This window comes from Alternaria rosae, assembly GCF_020736505.1.
Source record: "Alternaria rosae strain MPI-PUGE-AT-0040 chromosome Unknown BKA58scaffold_1, whole genome shotgun sequence".
In the NCBI taxonomy this organism is placed as follows: Eukaryota; Fungi; Ascomycota; class Dothideomycetes; order Pleosporales; family Pleosporaceae; genus Alternaria; species Alternaria rosae.
The window spans coordinates 1,000,653-1,018,593 of record NW_025763570.1 but is presented as its reverse complement, the minus strand read 5'-3'; the positions used below and the strand labels follow the sequence as shown (position 1 = coordinate 1,018,593).

At 51.7% G+C, this 17,941-nt stretch overlaps 8 protein-coding genes across 8 annotated transcripts; 5 read left to right on the top strand and 3 right to left on the bottom strand.

The window, feature by feature from the left end:
• Positions 1-107: 107 nt before the first annotated feature.
• Positions 108-4,508, top strand: BKA58DRAFT_463738 (uncharacterized protein). The gene is made up of 7 exons (XM_046174885.1): positions 108-502; positions 567-1,186; positions 1,239-1,347; positions 1,394-3,508; positions 3,557-3,856; positions 3,907-4,036; positions 4,086-4,508. The coding sequence occupies exons 1-7, from the start codon at positions 494-496 to the stop codon at positions 4,196-4,198; spliced, it is 3,396 nt and encodes a 1,131-aa protein (XP_046030558.1). The 5' UTR covers positions 108-493; the 3' UTR covers positions 4,199-4,508.
• A 221-nt stretch (positions 4,509-4,729) lies between these two features.
• Positions 4,730-5,548, top strand: BKA58DRAFT_407111 (endosomal cargo receptor; the record flags this gene model as incomplete). The annotated part of the gene is made up of 3 exons (XM_046172007.1): positions 4,730-4,882; positions 4,998-5,186; positions 5,255-5,548. 3 exons carry the CDS (start codon positions 4,730-4,732, stop codon positions 5,546-5,548), a joined length of 636 nt encoding a protein of 211 aa, XP_046030557.1.
• Positions 5,549-6,963: 1,415 nt separating this feature from the next.
• On the bottom strand, positions 6,964-7,608 carry BKA58DRAFT_371976 (uncharacterized protein). The gene has a single exon (XM_046169083.1). It carries the CDS (start codon positions 7,238-7,240, stop codon positions 6,977-6,979), a length of 264 nt encoding a protein of 87 aa, XP_046030556.1. The 5' UTR covers positions 7,241-7,608; the 3' UTR covers positions 6,964-6,976.
• A 1,514-nt stretch (positions 7,609-9,122) lies between these two features.
• On the top strand, positions 9,123-10,040 carry BKA58DRAFT_6347 (uncharacterized protein). Its single transcript, XM_046175658.1, has one exon. It carries the CDS (start codon positions 9,263-9,265, stop codon positions 9,995-9,997), a length of 735 nt encoding a protein of 244 aa, XP_046030555.1. The 5' UTR covers positions 9,123-9,262; the 3' UTR covers positions 9,998-10,040.
• BKA58DRAFT_6346 (heterokaryon incompatibility protein-domain-containing protein) lies at positions 10,041-12,199 on the bottom strand. The gene is made up of 2 exons (XM_046175657.1): positions 10,111-12,199; positions 10,041-10,061 (listed from the first exon to the last, which is right to left on the bottom strand). The coding sequence occupies exon 1, from the start codon at positions 11,904-11,906 to the stop codon at positions 10,134-10,136; it is 1,773 nt and encodes a 590-aa protein (XP_046030554.1). The 5' UTR covers positions 11,907-12,199; the 3' UTR covers positions 10,041-10,061; positions 10,111-10,133.
• Positions 12,200-12,350: 151 nt separating this feature from the next.
• BKA58DRAFT_327783 (uncharacterized protein) lies at positions 12,351-13,659 on the top strand (the record flags this gene model as incomplete). Its single annotated transcript, XM_046168114.1, has 1 exon — positions 12,351-13,659. The coding sequence occupies exon 1, from the start codon at positions 12,676-12,678 to the stop codon at positions 13,657-13,659; it is 984 nt and encodes a 327-aa protein (XP_046030553.1). The 5' UTR covers positions 12,351-12,675.
• Positions 13,660-15,336, bottom strand: BKA58DRAFT_371968 (L-threonine 3-dehydrogenase). Its single transcript, XM_046169082.1, has 8 exons — positions 15,153-15,336; positions 15,031-15,100; positions 14,945-14,977; positions 14,873-14,886; positions 14,790-14,811; positions 14,724-14,739; positions 14,291-14,676; positions 13,660-14,244 (listed from the first exon to the last, which is right to left on the bottom strand). Exons 1-8 carry the CDS (start codon positions 15,218-15,220, stop codon positions 13,777-13,779), a joined length of 1,077 nt encoding a protein of 358 aa, XP_046030552.1. The 5' UTR covers positions 15,221-15,336; the 3' UTR covers positions 13,660-13,776.
• A 151-nt stretch (positions 15,337-15,487) lies between these two features.
• Positions 15,488-16,861, top strand: BKA58DRAFT_371966 (uncharacterized protein). The gene has a single exon (XM_046169081.1). It carries the CDS (start codon positions 15,663-15,665, stop codon positions 16,647-16,649), a length of 987 nt encoding a protein of 328 aa, XP_046030551.1. The 5' UTR covers positions 15,488-15,662; the 3' UTR covers positions 16,650-16,861.
• Positions 16,862-17,941: the final 1,080 nt, after the last annotated feature.

Here is a 17,941-nt window from a genome sequence, read left to right as displayed (position 1 = left end):
TGAAGGTTTGTAGCTCGCAATATGCGCGTGGCATGTCGCTTGCCAGTATGTGATGTTGGACGAATGACGTACCTAGGCCGCGGCTTTGCTTTGACGCACTCCACTATATCGAGCGCCAAGGCTGCATCCGTCGAAAGAGAGCTGCTGTTCTGAGCCTCGAGAGCTGCTCCCAGCTTTTGTCTTTGTGCGCCCTCACTGTCCACCTCCCCCTTGCACATGCTCGATGTTGGAGTTTTCAAGACGACAATAATCCGATCGTCATATCTCCACTGACGCCACCTTTAGCGAGGAACCTATCCTTACCCGCATCCCGCCCGCGCAAGTGCTGCCCACCCGTACCTTCCTTTCTCTAGGCGACAGGCGCGCAGCTTCCGTTTTCACCTTTTAGTGTCGAGCGCACCCAGTCGTGACTGCCCTCGCGACCGATTTCTGGATCTCCTTCTCACAATCTGCCCCCGCTTCCATCCGCACCTGCCGGAAAGACGACGCCGCCATGGATCAGGTAAGCTTGCGCCTTCGCCAGGTTCTCGCCAGACGCGGCCACGCTGACCCACTCACCCACCCAGATCGAAAGCGACATGCTCGTGGACCACGAGTACGACGAGAAGGCCGACGTGGCCATAATCACGCCCGACGCAGACGACCAAATGGACGAGGTCGACGCCGACCCCGAGCCCCGCGCCGACGAGTACGATGCCTTTATGAAGAGACACATGCCCAAGAACCCGGAATACGAGACCGAGGCCGAAGTATATAACACATGGGAGATCAGGGACTGGCGCCAGCTCACACGACGTGAACATGGCCCAATCTTCGAGTGCGGCGGTCATCCCTGGCGGATACTATTTTTCCCGTACGGCAACAATGTCGACTTTGCATCTTTCTACCTAGAACAGGCCTATGAAGAGAAGCAAATGCCAGAGGATTGGTATGCATGTGTCGAGTTCATGCTTGTACTCTGGAACCCCAAGGACCCTACCATATTCACCACACACACTGCACACCACCGCTTTACTGCCGACGAAGGCGACTGGGGCTTCACACGCTTTGCAGAGCTCAGAAAGCTCTTCAGCAATTCCTGGGAGGACCGGGGACGGCCAATGGTAGAAGACAACGCGGCCAATGTAACTGCATACATAAGAGTGCTCAAAGACCCCACCGGAGTGTTATGGCACAACTTCATCAAGTGAGTTTCACGGACATTGAGTCTTGCCGATGCTGTTTTCTGACTTGTAAAGCTACGATTCCAAGAAAGAGACTGGCATGGTCGGGTTGAAGAACCAAGGCGCAACATGCTATTTGAACTCGCTCTTGCAGTCGCTTTTCTTTACCAATGCTTTCCGCCAGGTATGCCACGAAATTCAACACACAGAACTACAGCTGACTCCTCCAGGCTGTTTACCAGATCCCGACTGCGGAGGAAGCCGATCGCTCGAATAGCGCCTACGCCCTACAACGACTCTTCTACCTTCTCCAAACATCAAACAACGCCGTAGGAACCACAGAGCTGACACACTCATTTGGTTGGGACTCGAAGCAGATTTTCGAACAGCAGGACGTACAGGAATTGTCCCGTGTGCTCATGGACAAGCTCGATGAGAGGATGAAGGGCACTGAAGCCGAGGGTGCCTTGACCAACATGTTCGTTGGTAAGATGAAGACCTACATATCATGTATCAACGTCGACTACGAATCGTCCAGGGTTGAGGATTTCTGGGACATACAATTGAACGTGAGCGGGAACAAGAACCTGGACGACAGCTTCAAAGACTACGTGCAGGTGGAGACCATGGATGGCGAAAACAAGTATTTTGCAGAGGGTTTTGGATTGCAAGACGCTAAGAAGGGTGTCATCTTCGAAAGTTTTCCGCCGGTGCTACATCTCCAGCTCAAGCGCTTCGAATACGACTTTACGCGCGATGCCATGATGAAGGTGAACGACCGTTACGAATTTCCCGAAGTCTGGGACGCCGCGCCATATCTCTCCGAGGGAGCCGATCGATCCGAATCCTGGATATACCACCTCCACGGCGTCTTGGTTCACAGCGGTGATCTCAACGCTGGCCACTATTACGCTTTCCTGAAACCAACGAAAGACGGCCACTATTACAAATTCGACGACGACCGTGTGACCAGAGCGACAATACGCGAGGCGCTGGAAGAAAACTTTGGTGGTGACTACGCCCAGGCCAACGGGAACACTGGCCAACGTAATCCCTACACCAGGGCCTGGTCTGCAAAACGCTCAATGAGCGCCTACATGTTGGTATACATCAGGGAGACGAGGCTTGATCAAGTTCTCATAGACAGCAAGGCCGTAGAACCACCGAAGCATTTGGCGGAACGACTGGCCGAAGAACGTGCGTTGTTTGAGCGCAGGAAGAAAGAACGCGAAGAAGCTCATCTCTACATGGACGTTGCAGTCGCGTCAGATGAACAGTTCAAGGCCCACCAAGGATTTGACATCGTCCCATGGAAAAGCGACGCAGAGACACCTGCTAGCCCAAGGATCTACCGCGTTCTCCGAAGCACGACGATGGCCGACTTTGCGGTCACGGTTGCTCAAGATCTAGGAACTGAAGCTGACATGTTGCGGCCATGGTCGATGGTTAATAGGCAAAACGGCACCATCCGCCCCGATACCGCCCTCGAATTCCCGGAGATGACCGTCGAAGAGGCTGCCAGCAAGCATGGCACGAAGCAGTCGCAGTTCAGAATGTGGATCGAGAAAGCCCAAGAACGCGATGAAAGCGGCGCGGCTGTGTTCGGCGAGAAGCTAGTGGACCTCAAGGGTCAGGCTAACAACCGCCCATTGATGATCTTCTTGAAGCACTTTGACGCAAACGAGCAGAGTCTATTCGGTGTGGGCACGTTCTACGCCGGTTTCCAAGACAAGGTTTCTGATCTAACTCCGGCAATCACGAAGATGCTAGGCTGGCCGGCGGGTACGCAGATCAAGCTTTCCGAGGAGATCAAACAGAACATGATCGAAGCGATGAAGCCAAAGATTACGCTGGCAGCCTCGGAGATACAAGATGGCGACATCATCACAGTCCAGCGCGTACTGAACGACAAGGAGACCGCCCAAATAACCACTGCGGGAGGCTACACTGATGCAAAGGAATTTTACGACTACCTCCTGAACAGAGTTAGCATCGAGTTTGTGCCTAAGCTGCCAGATACAGATTTACCCACGTTTTCCTTGACTCTCAGCAAAAAGATGGCGTACGACCAATTCTCCAGCAAGGTAGCCGAATTCCTCAAAACCGACTCTAGCTATATCCGCTTCTCGACGGTTAGCACTGCTGGCAAGCCTAAGAACGCTGTCAAGTACAACCCCACGTCAACTCTGAACAACATCCTCTTCCCTGGCCCATACAACTATTCGGCAAGCGCAAATCAGCGAAACGATGCCATGTTTTACGAGGTCTTGGATATGAGTCTGAAGGAGTTAGAGCTGAGGAAGCCTGTCAAGGTGATCTGGCTCCCTGAGGGTCTCAGCAAAGAGGTTAGTTGAACCCAGTCATTTTTGTTACTTCGAACTAACGTGATACAGGAGGAGCACGTTTTGATGGTACCCAAGAACGCCCAAGTTGCGGATCTCCTTGAAGCGCTGCAAAAGAAAGCAGGCATCAACGACGAAGTGATGCAGAAGGTGCGGGTTTACGAGGCACACGTGAATAAGTTCCACAGGGTCCTCCCGCCAGATCACTCGGTCATGAGCCTATACGACTACACATCAATCTTCGCTGCGCCTTACCCCGAAGACGACGCATCGAAGAAGATTTCGGTCTTCCACTTTGACAGGGAGCCATCGAAGGCACACGGCATCCCGTTCCAGTTTGCGTTGAAAGAGGTACGCGCTGCCATCAGCATCCCTCTTTCATTTGCACTAACATACATCAGGGTGAGCCTTTCAGCGAAACAAAACAGCGACTTTCAGACTTCACCAAGATCAAGGGAAAGCAATTGGACAAGATCAAGTTCTCTCTTGTCGGCAAGGGTCAATACGCAAAACCTGAGCCAATCGATGACGGTAAGCTACTTTTAGTAATGGTGATATTGCACCACTGACGACGTCACAGATGAAGTACTTTGGGACTTGGTAGGCACGCGTGATGACGTATCACTTGGTCTTGAGCACCCCGCGAAGACAAAGACGCTTTGGGGGAAGACTGATTCCATCTTCATCCGTTGAAGAAGCACAATAATTGTGTAAGATACGAAGAAAAGCACGGTGCGCGACATAACTCGGTACGGGCACAATTGGCATGAGATTGCCCGCGAAGTTTTGCCAGCATTTCATAGGGAGTGGCAATAAAGCGTTGGTTGCGCACACTCCAACATACATGGCGCAATGGAGCTTGAAATATCGCAAGTATTGCATAGGTGGAGTAGTGTGTGTGGGGAGGTTGGCGCAGGCGTCGGGCGAATGATCACGGCGTACCATTCTGGATCAGTAAGTAAGCAATGTAGATTAGTCTCAAAGATATCATCATTCTGCTTTCATGTCACGAGTGTAACTTGACTACGCGTCGAGGATCTGCATTTCGCGCTACCTGTCCGCGGCCGCCTTGATCTTCATTGGCTGGTGGCTAGTTCCCCGCGGCTTCCCTCCCTGCATGCGGTGCGTCGGCAAAAACTAGCGCCGACGTTCGATGTCGACAGCTGTAACTTCCAGCACACGAGCACGCATCAACAAACGCAGTCGTCCACGCCAACGAACACGATGCGGTCACTCCTCACCCTCTTCAGCGCATTGCTGGCATATACTACAGCTGTGTATGCCACCGCCCTCACCTACCGATTAGAAGCACACGAGAAAGCATGCTTCTTCGCGACTGTTGAGAACAAGGGGACCAAGCTGGCCTTCTACTTTGCAGTATGTGTCTCGATCGGAAGATCTATGCGCAATTGCTTTTCCGCTGTTTAAAGCCACTTAGTTATACAGTAGCAGTAGGAGCCCAAGACAATCGAGCTGACGAGCGTGTGAACAGGTGCAATCCGGAGGCTCTTTCGATGTCGACTACTCGGTTGTCGGCCCCACAGACAAAGTCATTCTCGACGGCACCAAGGAGCGACAGGGCGATTTTGTCTTCACAGCGCTTGACGTGGGCGAATACCGCTTCTGCTTCAACAATGAGATGAGCACTTTCGCCGAGAAGATGGTTGATTTCGAGATCGCCGTACGTACCAGCTCGCCCCATTTCTCCAGACGCCGCCGAAACATAACGCTGACTCCGTATTCTTACAGGTTGAGAACGAAGCCGCCCGCGCCAAAATCCCATCCAAGCAGGGCTCATCCCCCGAGCAGACCTCGGTCCTCGAAGAATCCATCCTCAAGCTCTCTGCGCAACTCTCTACCATCTCCCGCAACCAGAAGTACTTCCGCACGCGCGAGAACCGCAACTTCAGCACCGTCAAGAGCACCGAGAAGAGGATATTCAACTTCAGTTTGATGGAGTCGGGCTTGATCATGACTATGGCAGGACTGCAGGTCTTCATTGTCCGCTTCTTTTTCCAGGGCGCCAGGAAAGGTATTATATGACAGCTCTCTCAGCATGGGAGGAGTTTGGGGCACTGTAGGCTGACGCGTGTTGGCAGGCTACGTATAGACGCTGGTTCACGTTCAAGACTCGGGTCCAACCATGGTTCGGACTAGAAGTCTGAAGATGTCATATTGATCACTGTCACACAGGGCGGGGCGAGCACACTTTGTTTGATTTACCTATTTTGGGCGCTTTGGGGGCTGCAGGCGTGTGTAAAACATCGCGGCATCTTTGTGGCTTTTTGGCGCACTAGCAAAGGTACAAGAATATTGGAATGATGTGCAAGAGCTACCCACTTGTTAAGACCCTTGGATTCGGTACAGCATGTACTGACAAACGTGCCTGCATTGCTATCCGTCCCTGGGCGAACCCCCGCGCAGTTCCCTCTAGTCACTTCGGGGCCTGTGCTCCCCCACTCACCTTCCCGCATACTAGCTCAACATCGATATCGTTGGCACCGCGAGTCTTGCAAAACCGTTTATGTAGGTCTCTTTGCGACTAATTATTTCTCCAACTTTCCGTACGCTGTCAAACTCATTGGATATCGAAGTCAAGGAACTTGGCCGTTGGACCCTGAATCCATGGTCGACGACTATCGGGCAGCCAGTAGCAGCACAGCCATTGCTATTCTCTCTCACTCTCACTTGTCCTTTCGCTTCTATTGTGGCCGGTCGGCCTCTTGAGTCACCTGTTCTCGCAATATCTATCGCTCCGCTCGGTTATGTAAGCCTGGTAATGCGCACACAGAGGCAGTGTAGAGTCTGGCTCCCCCCAACTTGTCATTTACCTTCATCTTGAACACTCACAACCCACTGCTTTGGCCATCACAACCCACAATTTGAGTATTTTCACCCTCAACTTGCATCTCTGTCACCCACTTCTTTCACCCTTTCCGCCTACAACAGTCGCCCACCATGGCGGCAAACGACGACAGCGCCAGGCGCGATTCGGTGAATAGCTATGTCAGCAGCCCGCAAACACCACAGGGCGCACTCGGTCGCCATCAGACTCAGTCACCGTACGATCCGTCGATGGTCTTTCCTCTTCAAGCGCAGTTGCCGACCCCTAAGAGGAGCCCGCAGATGATGGCTGAGTATACGCAACGCCAGGCGATGTCGGCTCTGTCACAGCCGCGCTCGAACAGTATGCAAGCGAGCTCTGCCACCCGCGACGAGACTCAGACGCGCCAGCAGATGAGTCCGCAGATGATGGCCGAGTACATGCACCGTCAGGCGATGTCGACTCTATCGCAGCCGCGCTCGACCACTATGCAAGCTCAATCTCCCCGTCGCGAGGAGATTCAGGCGCGCCAGCACCGCAAGTTCCTTGTGTTTGCAACCGACTACTTTCAAAGGTTGAGCCCGCAGGCAAAGCAGCAGTTCAACCAGTTACCTAGCAAGAAGCAACACGAGATCGTCAAAAACGCGCTAGTGCAACGTGAACGGCAGTTGATTCAGAAGGCGCACGAGCAGCATCTGGCACAACAACAGGCAAAGGAACAGGCAGTACAACAGGCACACTTCAACAACTTCGTGCAGCAATTCCTCAACTCGCTTAGTCCTGAGCAGTCGCAACGATTTAGACAGGTGCCGGAACTGCAGCAAAAGCAGCACATTCGCAATGTCTACAATCAGAAGATGCAAACTGCGCAGCAGCTGCATCAGCAGAGAATGCAACAAACGCAGCAGCATCAACTAGCCGGGCAGCTACAGCAGGTGTCGAAGCCGCAACAGCTCGCGCAACAGCCTCAGCGTATGCAGCAATCTCCAGAAGTACAGCAACATCAGGAGCCGCAGCCGCAACGTATTCAGCAAACACAGCCGGCGCCTCAGCTGAAGCGACCTCGTTCTGACGACAGTGAGGCAGCTCCTGCCACCAAGGCAGCCAAGGTTTCACAGCCAGCTACAGAGCAGCAGCCCAAGAAGCCTCGAGGCCGTCCCCGAAAGGCCCTTCCGACTCCCATTTCAGGCACTGCCGCCAAAGAGGTCGTCAATCTCACCCAGGCTGAGCAGACAGCGCCTCGCGCTGAGGTAGCCATCAAACAGCATGTAGCGCAACCACCTGTTCCCCAATCTCAGCATATGGGCGTCACGATGGCAGACATTGAGAACGGAACCGCGACCCAGGAGTTCATGGCGAACTACCCCTATGAGCTCAACTTGCGCCGCCAGGCTACGGTCACCGACGACACAAAGGGTCCAGACGAGCAGAGGCTCACGTCTGAGCTCACAAGCTACCTGGCATCCAAGCAGGATGAGGAAGAAGCTCATATGAGCGAGCAATCTGCGGAGTTGCTCTGGCAGATGCAGAATGCTGGCCCTTACCCCGGCTATTCACCTGCGAAATCATACACCTCCGACAACTAGTCCTGAAACTACAGCACCATATCCGGTCGAGGCATGCTTGGACACCCTCATAGCAGGCCGACACACCTCTCTCATACTACTGGCGTTTGACTACAGGACATCCCGATCGGTGTCTGGATACCTCGCGGTCTTTGCACTCGGTGTTTGGCCACAGGATATCTCGACTGGCGTCTGGATACACTTTTACTCTTTGCATACGGCGTTTGATTATCTGCTTCACATTACCACACTGGGTGGAAGCGGTTCACAGAAGAACACAGCAAGGCATTTGGTCAATCGCATTACGATACCACACTGTGCGGAAACAGTTCACGGAGGAACAAAGCACGGCGTTTTCTTTTCTTCATTTTCCTTCATTCTTCTCTTTTGCGTTTACTTCTGCGTTCGACGACATTACCATCACACATTTCACGGGCTGCATCATCGTTAGTAGCGTTTGCAGCTTTGCGGCTAAGCGACGCGAACGGAGTTGCATGTTCATCATCATCAACATTATCACCGCGGCCGCTTGATGTAAAGGGCGCTATCATCAACACAGAAACCGGGGAGGAGCAAATAGACTAGGAAATACTTGATAAAACATCCATCACATCTTGTTCTGCCGTGTGTTCCATCCTCGTCTTCCGCAGATTGACTAACATTATCTGAAACTATCGTGCTCTATTTAGCACAATGCCCAACCAACGCGCCCAACCACCCCTCTTTCTCCTGCCTCTCGTAATCACCCTCTCTTTGCTTGAAGTCGCGTTCGCGATCAGCCTTGCTGGTTCTATTTCCTACTATATCATCTCGCGCATGCTAGTGTTTACCCAGGATTATCTACATCCAAATCAGCTACATGATGTAGAGCATGTGACGCGGTTTTCGAATGTGGATAGGCGTTTGATAGCTTTTTGGCTGCCTGTTGTGGTTGTATTGGTTTTCAGGTTTTTTGTGATATGGGAGAGTCAGTTGAGATGAGAGAGTGGGAGGGAAGGTAGGCGTAGGCGTTGGAATGGATGGAGTGGTTGAGTGACATGGGAGGATATGGCGTGGTGCAGCTGTATTAGGTACTTGCGATGATCGAATGAGTCTGTTAGATAATGGCTTCGCGAGTTTTAGCGAGTATGCGTGTTGATCATGACTGTATAGTGCAATGTAGCGAACAGCTCTAATATGCAATGCCAAACAAATTCCGCATGCTCGCCAAACACTCAGCGATGCATTTGTTTTCACTCCCAGAGTACACAATCAGTAGACGTGGCCTACGAGCGCAGCATTTTAGACCAGCGCATTTTTTTGGACGTGTATATAAGAAGTCCTTTCGTCTCACTGCAATCAGCCCGAGCAGAAGGTTTCACTATATTTATGTACTTTCCTAAAGCTCTTAAGACAACATCATCCAACATGCGGTCAACATACGTCCTCATCGAGCAATCCGAGCTCCACAACTTCCTTCGTGAACTGGATGTTGTGCATTCCTGGGCAAAGAAGATGGCAGGCCTCAGTACATTGATTACTTCACCAGCCCCGCTTGGAATGCCTGCAGCCCGATCAGGACCGCGTTATCATGCATACGAACGTCCAAGACGGCCCGATCCGTTTGCCGCTTCGGCTTGGAATACACCTTCTGAGGATGAGTACTATACAACCGCGCCAGCTCCAAGGCCCCAGCAGTTCCAGCACAATCATCATCTCAACCAACATTTTGGTGGAATGGGTCAAGGTTATGGTGGTTTCGAATACCGAGAGCCCGCGCCTATGGGTTATACTCGTCCGCCTCCGCGTGATGAGGGAAGGCAAGGTGTAGGTTTGATGGGCATGTGTAGGGACCAACCAGGGTGTGAGGCGCGTGCAAGAGACGTATGGCCAGTGCCGATACGGAATGGGCCACATCGCACACCTGTGATTACTCGAGCGCCAAATAATCCATACACACCGCAAAGAGGGGCGATGTTTGTCAGTCGACCACGTCGGGCGAGACCGCAGGGAAATGCGGGGAACGCGGAAGCCATGGACGATGAAACCGAATATCGTGAGGGCGAGGAGTATGTTGAGGAAGCGGGCGACCAAGTGGTTGGTGATGAACGAGAGGCTCGCTAAGGTGGCTTCGTTTCATATACGGGGGATGAATGATGGCGCTTCTGAAATGAGCATGTTATCACCGCTGCGTCTTTGTTAGCTAGTGCAGGACTCCCGTCAAGAAAAGTACGCACACAAACTGCAAGGCCTTTTCCTTTTACACGATGTGGAATGTGCGAAGATTAGATGTAGCATCTTGTCTATTAGCTTTGATAAGTTCAGGTATCCAGCAGTCACCGACAACCGTCATAGCTGGATACTGAGATGATCCGATGTCTCCATGCATCGGCTCGATATTCTGCTCAATCTTGACCGGACGCAGTGCCATCATGGAGTCGCACCCTGGCATGCTCACAACGCAATCGCCAACTTGTATTGAGTCCGGTCCTAACCCGAACTGCCCTGCGTCGGTAAAGAAGCATGAGCGGCCTCTCCTTGTGTGAATGAGTCCCATGTCTCTTGCTTTCACTAGCATCGCTTCATCTTGAGGTGTGTGCGTGTTGTACTTTTCGGGCCAACAGCGGATTATCTCTTCACCGAGTAATGGTGACTCTTGTACATAGGAAGAGGGTTGAGAGTTCGCCAGATCTTCAATAAGTATCGCTCTCAGAGTACAACAGAAGACCACTTCATCCATCAATTTCAGCTCCGACATCGCGATTTTGTGATATTGGGCGAAATAATGGCCCCATTTGTACAGGGTCTGGTCTTCTCGTTCGTAATTGCGACTTGGGTGGTAACCTGGAAGATCTACAACACTGCTGATGACGCCAGCAAAGGTGGCTCGTATCGTGAGCAAAGTTTTCGTAACGCTAACCAATACCCCTTCTCCTGGCAATGTCGGGTATTGCATCTTGAGAGAAGACTGAAAAGGGCTGTGTCGCATGGGCAATCTCCAGTCCGGGATCCAAGAGGCTGCGAATACACCGAAGGCCCCAGCACAGCTCATGATGGCCATTGGATATCGGACCACTTCGTTCTGGCTCAAACGAGAATATAGCTCATTCGTTGATACTTCATAGTCAACTGGAATGGAGGTCGAACTGAGACTTCTCAGTGCGTATATCCTGTCGCGGCCATCTGCACATTCGGTAACAGAGTACCGTGTCAAGAGTGTCGCCATACTCTCTGCGTGAGCTACGGTATCATCCGTTCGGGGACCAGTAGTATTTTCGCTGCATGGAGACGAGTCCTCTGAGTCTGTGTTTCGTGCTGCGGTGAGATTGCTCAAGTGGTGCAACATTGCAATAATGTGCGGCGTCAACGCTTTGTAGACAGTTGCTTTCTCAAGGATTTTGATAAGGGAACGTAATTGATGCCACTGCATTGTACCATTACCGGAGATAATGTAGGCTTCGCGTGCATGCATAACCTCTTGGACTACCCAGCGCCTCGAAAACCATCCGGTTTCGAGGAACTTCATTGCACGAGTGATGTCGTCGTCCTCCCCAGTGAAGAAGTACTTGTTCGGAGGCCCGACCTTTAGCGCTTGCAAATCGCTTCCGGGTTGTCCAGTCCAGATCAGCACACTCGTAGCACATGCGTAGATTTTCCCCATCATGGTAACTTGCTTTCCTTTCTCGTCATTGTCCGCTTGATTAATGCATATAGCGTCTATCCACAGGGTTCGGGCAGTACATCCCGGGGCAATACCGTCTCTCAGATACCTCAAGATTTGGGTGACATTGCGACGGACAAGCAAGCGAGAGTTTTGCGCAACGAAGATGTAAGCGGAATCCACATCTGAGCCCCAGGTATAGGATAAAGCTTCGTAACCGGCCGGACCATTAGTATTCGAGACATCGTACGCCCGCTCAACGAGATCTACTCGTATGGGATCGTCGAACTGCGCCGCTGGATACAACTGTATGAAGCGCGAGTTGTCATCTTCCACGAGTGGTCGGTACTGGTAGTTCGGAATAGCCGGCATGTCGCAGGCTCTGCGTCGTTGTCGAGACAATGCTGTCGCGATTGCTGGAGAGAATCAGGTTGGCCTGAGACTTTCGTCCCCTTGTGGAGGGGCTGTGCAAGACACACATGATTGGCGAACGCCTGCAGTTGAGCTGCTTCCTTTAGGCGGCCACACTTAAACGGCGTGGCATTCGTCTCCAGAAAAACGACGGAGACGGAACGAGCATTGCATAACATTTGACTTGGTTGGGGTGAACTCGTATGACGGGAAGTCGGGAGGACGTTCGTCACCCCTTCTTTTGACGCGTCTTCCATGCGCGGAGATCGTTGACCGCGGATGTGGAGATGGGCTCCCGGGCGCTAACCACAACCGCTAACCGAATCTGTGAATGACATCACCACACACTTCGGTGCTCGCGCTTTAATGCCTCTCCAGCTCGGACATATCATGTCAGCGATCGGACTTCGGTGCATACTTAGCTTGCCCTGTATGGATCTGGAGGCCTGAACAAGGCTCCATCAGTGTTACCAGTCGACATTGTGTGTATTGGCTCATCGAGCTACACTGGTTGCAGCATAGGAGCACCTCCTTGTCTATGCATGGGCGGAGTTAGAAGGTTACGACCGAATACCGACCGTATGTCTCCCAACATTGATCTTTCCTAATGTACCTCAAGAGGTGTATAGAAGGAAGTCACTCCCAAGTGTTAAGGTGACAATCTGACACGCTTCTGTGGTCCTCACTCTACCAATAATCACAGAACCCCTTCGTTCTCACACCTAGCAATATGGCATTGCTATCCAAACTCAAGAACATCGCTGTAGTCGGTGCCAATGGCAATGTCGGTTCATATATCACCTCAGCCCTCCTTGCAAAGAACCATTTCAACGTCACCGCCGTCACGCGTGCGGAGTCCAAGGCCACCTTCCCATCCGGCGTCAGCGTCGCACGCATCGACTACGACAGTCCAGACACCATAGTCAAAGCCTTGACCGGACAAGATGCACTCGTCATCACAATGAGCGTCTTCGGTGGTAATGCGCAAGAGAAGCTCATTCGTGGAGCAGCTCAAGCTGGCGTGCCGTGGATTTTACCAAATGAGTTCGGCATGTACAACACGGAAGAGATCCAAAACGAAACCATCGGGCCTGGCAAGACGATCGCTCGCAAACTCATCGAGTCGCTCGGAGTTTCCTCGTGGATAGGCGTGACCTCCGGCTTCTGGTACGAGTACTCTCTCAGCGGCGGTTACTACGGCATCGACATACCGAAACGAGAGATCGTGTACTTTGACGATGGAAAGCAGCGGATGAATGCCTGCACATGGCCCCAGACTGGACTGGCTGTAGCGAATTTGCTATCTCTGCCAGTATCGGCATCTGATGGCAACGGACTGACACTGGGGCAGTACCGCAACAGCATGATCTTCGTATCGTCTTTTGCTCTCAACCAGCGCGAGATGTTTGAGGCGGTACAGAAAGTAACCGGCACCACTGAGAGAGACTGGAAAATTACGTCGGAGCCATTGAAGCAGCGTTTGGCCACCGCTAGGGAGCGGATGATGATGGGTGATCGCATGTCTTTTGCGACAGCTTTGTACACGAGGTACTTCATCGATGAGGCAGGTTTGTTCGAGAGGGATCATAAGCTGAGTAACGAGGATTTGAGACTTCCGAAGGAGGACCTCAATGAGGCTACGAAGCGGGCCGTCGATCTGGCGAAAAGCGATTTTCACACAAAGATGTACTCAAATTATACTAAAGCCACTTAGTCGTAATCTAAGTAGCGTTACGATCATCTATAAACAACTCTCCTCCATACCATCTGAAGAAATGTTGCATGCAATGCTTTGAGGTCTTTATCCAATTGCTTACTATCACGATTCGTATCAAGTGAACACAATAGCAGCTTTAACAACCTCCTGCTTCCTCACCGCATCCAGACACTCTTCCCACTGCTCAATTCTATACGTCTTGTTCGCAATGCCGCCCAACTTCAATCTCCCAGCATTTACATACTCCAATACGTGCGGTATGTGACCCATGCTGCAGAAGCTAGCCAATATCGTAATCTCATTCTCCCAGATTCGGAAGGGCGACCAAGCAATCTTCACGTTCTCGTCATATACGCCATACACGACTAGCTTTCCACCTTTCCGTACGTACTCGATGGCCTTTTCGAGAACTGTGGGTGCGCCAGTTGCTTCCACAACGATATCGAACCCGTAGAGGTTGTCGGCCGAGAGAGCAGCCATATCATCCCCGGGATTGCCGTCGGATATGGTAATGTAGGAGTCAGCAATGTTGAGTTCGCGTGCAAGATCGAGTTTCGGGCCGCCTTTTGAGGCGATGGTCAACTAGACGATGTTAGTTCGGATTGCAATGTTAGAAGGATTTGCATACATGAGCAGCGCCATTCATCTTGATCAATTGAGCTAACAGTATACCAGTTGGCCCGCATCCGAAAAGTAAGACCCTGCTTCCGACTTCCATCTGCATTCTCTCAATACCATGCGCTGCGCATGCGGCGGGTTCGATCAAGACAGCTTCCAGATCCGGAAGGTCTCCGATAGGGAATACCATCCGGGCTGGGTACCTACAGTACTCTGCCATGCCGCCGGGTACATTACCGCCATAACCGATGACGTTTTCGCAGAGTTGGGTCTTCCTGCGAATGCAATAGAAGCAGTTGAGGCATGGCTGTAAGGCATCGGCTGCTACACGGTCACCGACCGCGACGTTCCTGACATTCTTGCCGATAGCGGCGACGGTGCCTGCTGCTTCGTGGCCTGTAGTGATGAGTAAGGTGTATTTAGGGCTGAACGATCGCTCGTACCTGGTATCAGAGGGTACTTCGAGCATGTTAGTGCAGTTCGATACGTAGCTTTCCCAATGATCTCACCTTGGCTAGAAACTCGCCTTTACTGCAGAGATGAACATGCCGAGTCAGTACATGCCCACAAGTTTTTCGCATCCGAAGCTTACTGGTAATGCAAATCCTTCAATGCCGTCAGTAAGATGTATTCTTCAAAGATATTCTCATCCTCTTCTACTTACTGTTCCGCATACACCGCAGGCTGAAATCTTGACCTTTCGCGAGTTAGTGCATCAAGCATCGTGGGGTGATAAATAGCGTGCCGCACAAGAACATCATCGTCACCAATTGTTGGAACGTCGATGGTCTCAACTGCAAACTTCTCAGGTCCTGAATATCTTGAATCACTTAGCAATGATCTAATCGTACGTTTCGCGTCGAGCATCTTACTGTAGTGCCTTCATTTTGGCAGGCACATCGAAGCATTGGCGCTTGCTCGGTTCCGTATGGCCATTCATAATGTAAATATGTCAGAAGATGGATATTGCTCACTCGTCTGAAAGAACATAGTAACTTATTACTGCTTATAAGCAATTTCAATTGCTCGTCGGAGTCGTCTCGATGCGGGCGCTGGCTAGACGCGTGTGTGTACACGGTAATGCGGGGTTCGGCAAACCTTCCCCAAGAGTACGCACCACGGACTACTGTATTGGGAAAAGTTAAGAACGACTACACGACATGCTTGCCCGGGCATCCAAAGGTCGTCGAATCTTTACCTGATCGATAATGTTATGATAATACGAATTTTTTAAAGTCAAGACGATGGTATACCGAAGCATGTGTCACGCTCCCGCCACCGTGTCCACTGGCTTGTGGGGCTGTGACAGTGCGCCCACAAGGAGCTCATAGATGATATAACCGCAGTCACGATCGTATAGCAGGTCTCATTCAACGAAAAGAATGCGAGAAGACCTTCCACATCTTCACGATGACGCGCGTACGCCGAACGCACGTAGTGACAATCATGATCTTTCACCGCCAGCATATTTGTTTGTTCATCAAACAGCCAGTGGACTGAGCACTCTAACACTAGAAAGAAAGGGCGTAGTACTCGGCCAGGGAAACTGGAATGGTATCTTGATTGGCGGCATCCATGGTCGGCCTGGCCGTCCCCACTGCACTGGAAGACAGCCGTACACAACTTTCAAACACTCTGGTGGGGGGTACCCACAATATGATAGTGATACATTGAGCATTGGATTCTCAGCTGACTTACCTCTTGTCAGAAGCGCTCGTATCCTGATTGTTGAGGGTCATGGCATATCTTTAGCTTCAAAGCGATTGTTCCGTACTATCGGTCACCAAGCTGACGCTCGCGGTGTTCCGATGCGCCGATTCAAGCGCGATATCGCTCGGATTGCCCTCGGCGGTGTACTTCAAGAGCGCTATATGACAGCACTAGCTGTTGCCATCATGCACGACCAAGGCGACCTTCTCCCTCATTATCCGCGAAGTAGACAGTTCGGTGAATCTGGAAGTCGAATTGCATCTGTTCCTTCTCTCAAATCGTCAATCTCAGTGTCTCGGTATCCACCAGCGAAGTCTTTCCAGATGAGGCTTTTCCTTGCCTTCTTTCTGATATTCCTCATTGTCAACAACGGTGCAGCTGCTCAAAGACTAGCCACACCAGAAGAATGGTGGCATTGGGCCTGTCGTGGTGGGCGACTCGTCCAGGCTATGGTATGGCCGGCCCCACACGCCAATGAGTTCCTGGACCCTATCAGCAGTCCATGGGACGGTAACATGGCTTATGAGCTCGCACAATGGGGATATTCAGTATCTGAGAGACCTCAGCTATGCGAGGCATTGAAGGAACCGAAGTTACTCAAAAGGAGCGCGGATGGACGGAGTGGCCTCGTAGAGCATGTTGTTCGCGTGAGACTGTAACTGTGAGTGGTGATGGAGTAGAAGTCAGACAAGATAGATGCGGATGAACGATGAAGCGGCAAAAGGGTCGAGGGAGGACGGAACGGGCTGTACTCGAGGGTCATCCGCATGCGCGTCTGCACGATGAGCTGTCGCAGGATAAACTACTTCTCGACAAGAGACTGGGAGCATGAAGCATCCGACGATGAATGTATGGAAGTTGTCGATAGTGGTGACGCGCAGCTGCAGCAAACACCCGGCTTACCTGCCCCAACAGACTGTTTCGCGCTGACTAATCAGTCATCCCGCCTCACGCCGGGCCGAACGACGCGTCGACGCGTCCAGCTTAACCATCCACACCCACGACAATGGCTGTGGAATGCGCCGCTCCATATATTATTCAACGGCTACTTTTAACTCGATACAGTTATCCCAGCTACATTTCCATGCTACAACGCCACGAGCTTCGATCATTGTTAAACGGGATTAATTCAGGCGCGTCTGTTAACATCGTGTACCATTGCACCAGAAAGGAGCTCATCATCCGTCAACCATCTCTTTGTCAGCATGTTGAGCGGCATTGATGGCTCGCTTTCGCGATAAACCAGTTTACATTGCGTGTCCCCATAGTTGATTATGTACAATCCAGCTTATGCAGGTAATGATGGCACGCATCTTCTATCGCATCTACAACGAACGCCCGCACAACAACATCGCAAAGCAATACTAATCAACATCGACGGAATTCTGTCGATGAGCATGGTTGCAGAAACAGAGCTCAAAGAGACATGGTTCAACGTGTAAAGATGAGGCAACCACAGGTTGTGGAACGAAGGCCAGGAAAGGCTTGCAGCTATGACCTCTCGGCTTCATGCTATTCACGATACCCAGACTGTTCTCAGACCCACGGCGACAGGCAACATCGCTGTACGCGCGGGAGAAGCGGCAGACACGCCCATGGGTTTCTAGATTCCGAAGATCGAGGGTGCAAGGCCAGTGTCAGTGCTGAGCAGGTGACGCCTTCACTACGTCTCGGTCGCAGTAGCACTACGTGCTGTTGAGTGAAATGGAACGACAGTGGAGTCGCTTACAACTAAAACCTTTTTCCCAGTACGCCTATAACGCAGTGTGGGTCAGGCCTCCAGCTCTACACTTTCGACCGCTCGTGCACCTTGCGCAACGATTAGATACAGGCTGCAAGCTCTTCACCTCCCAACCGGCCGCCGGAACTGCTTGTTCATCTGCTCCTCCGCTTTCGCGAACCAATCCATCGCTGAGCCTCAACTAGTCATACACTACCGCGCTTTTCCTTT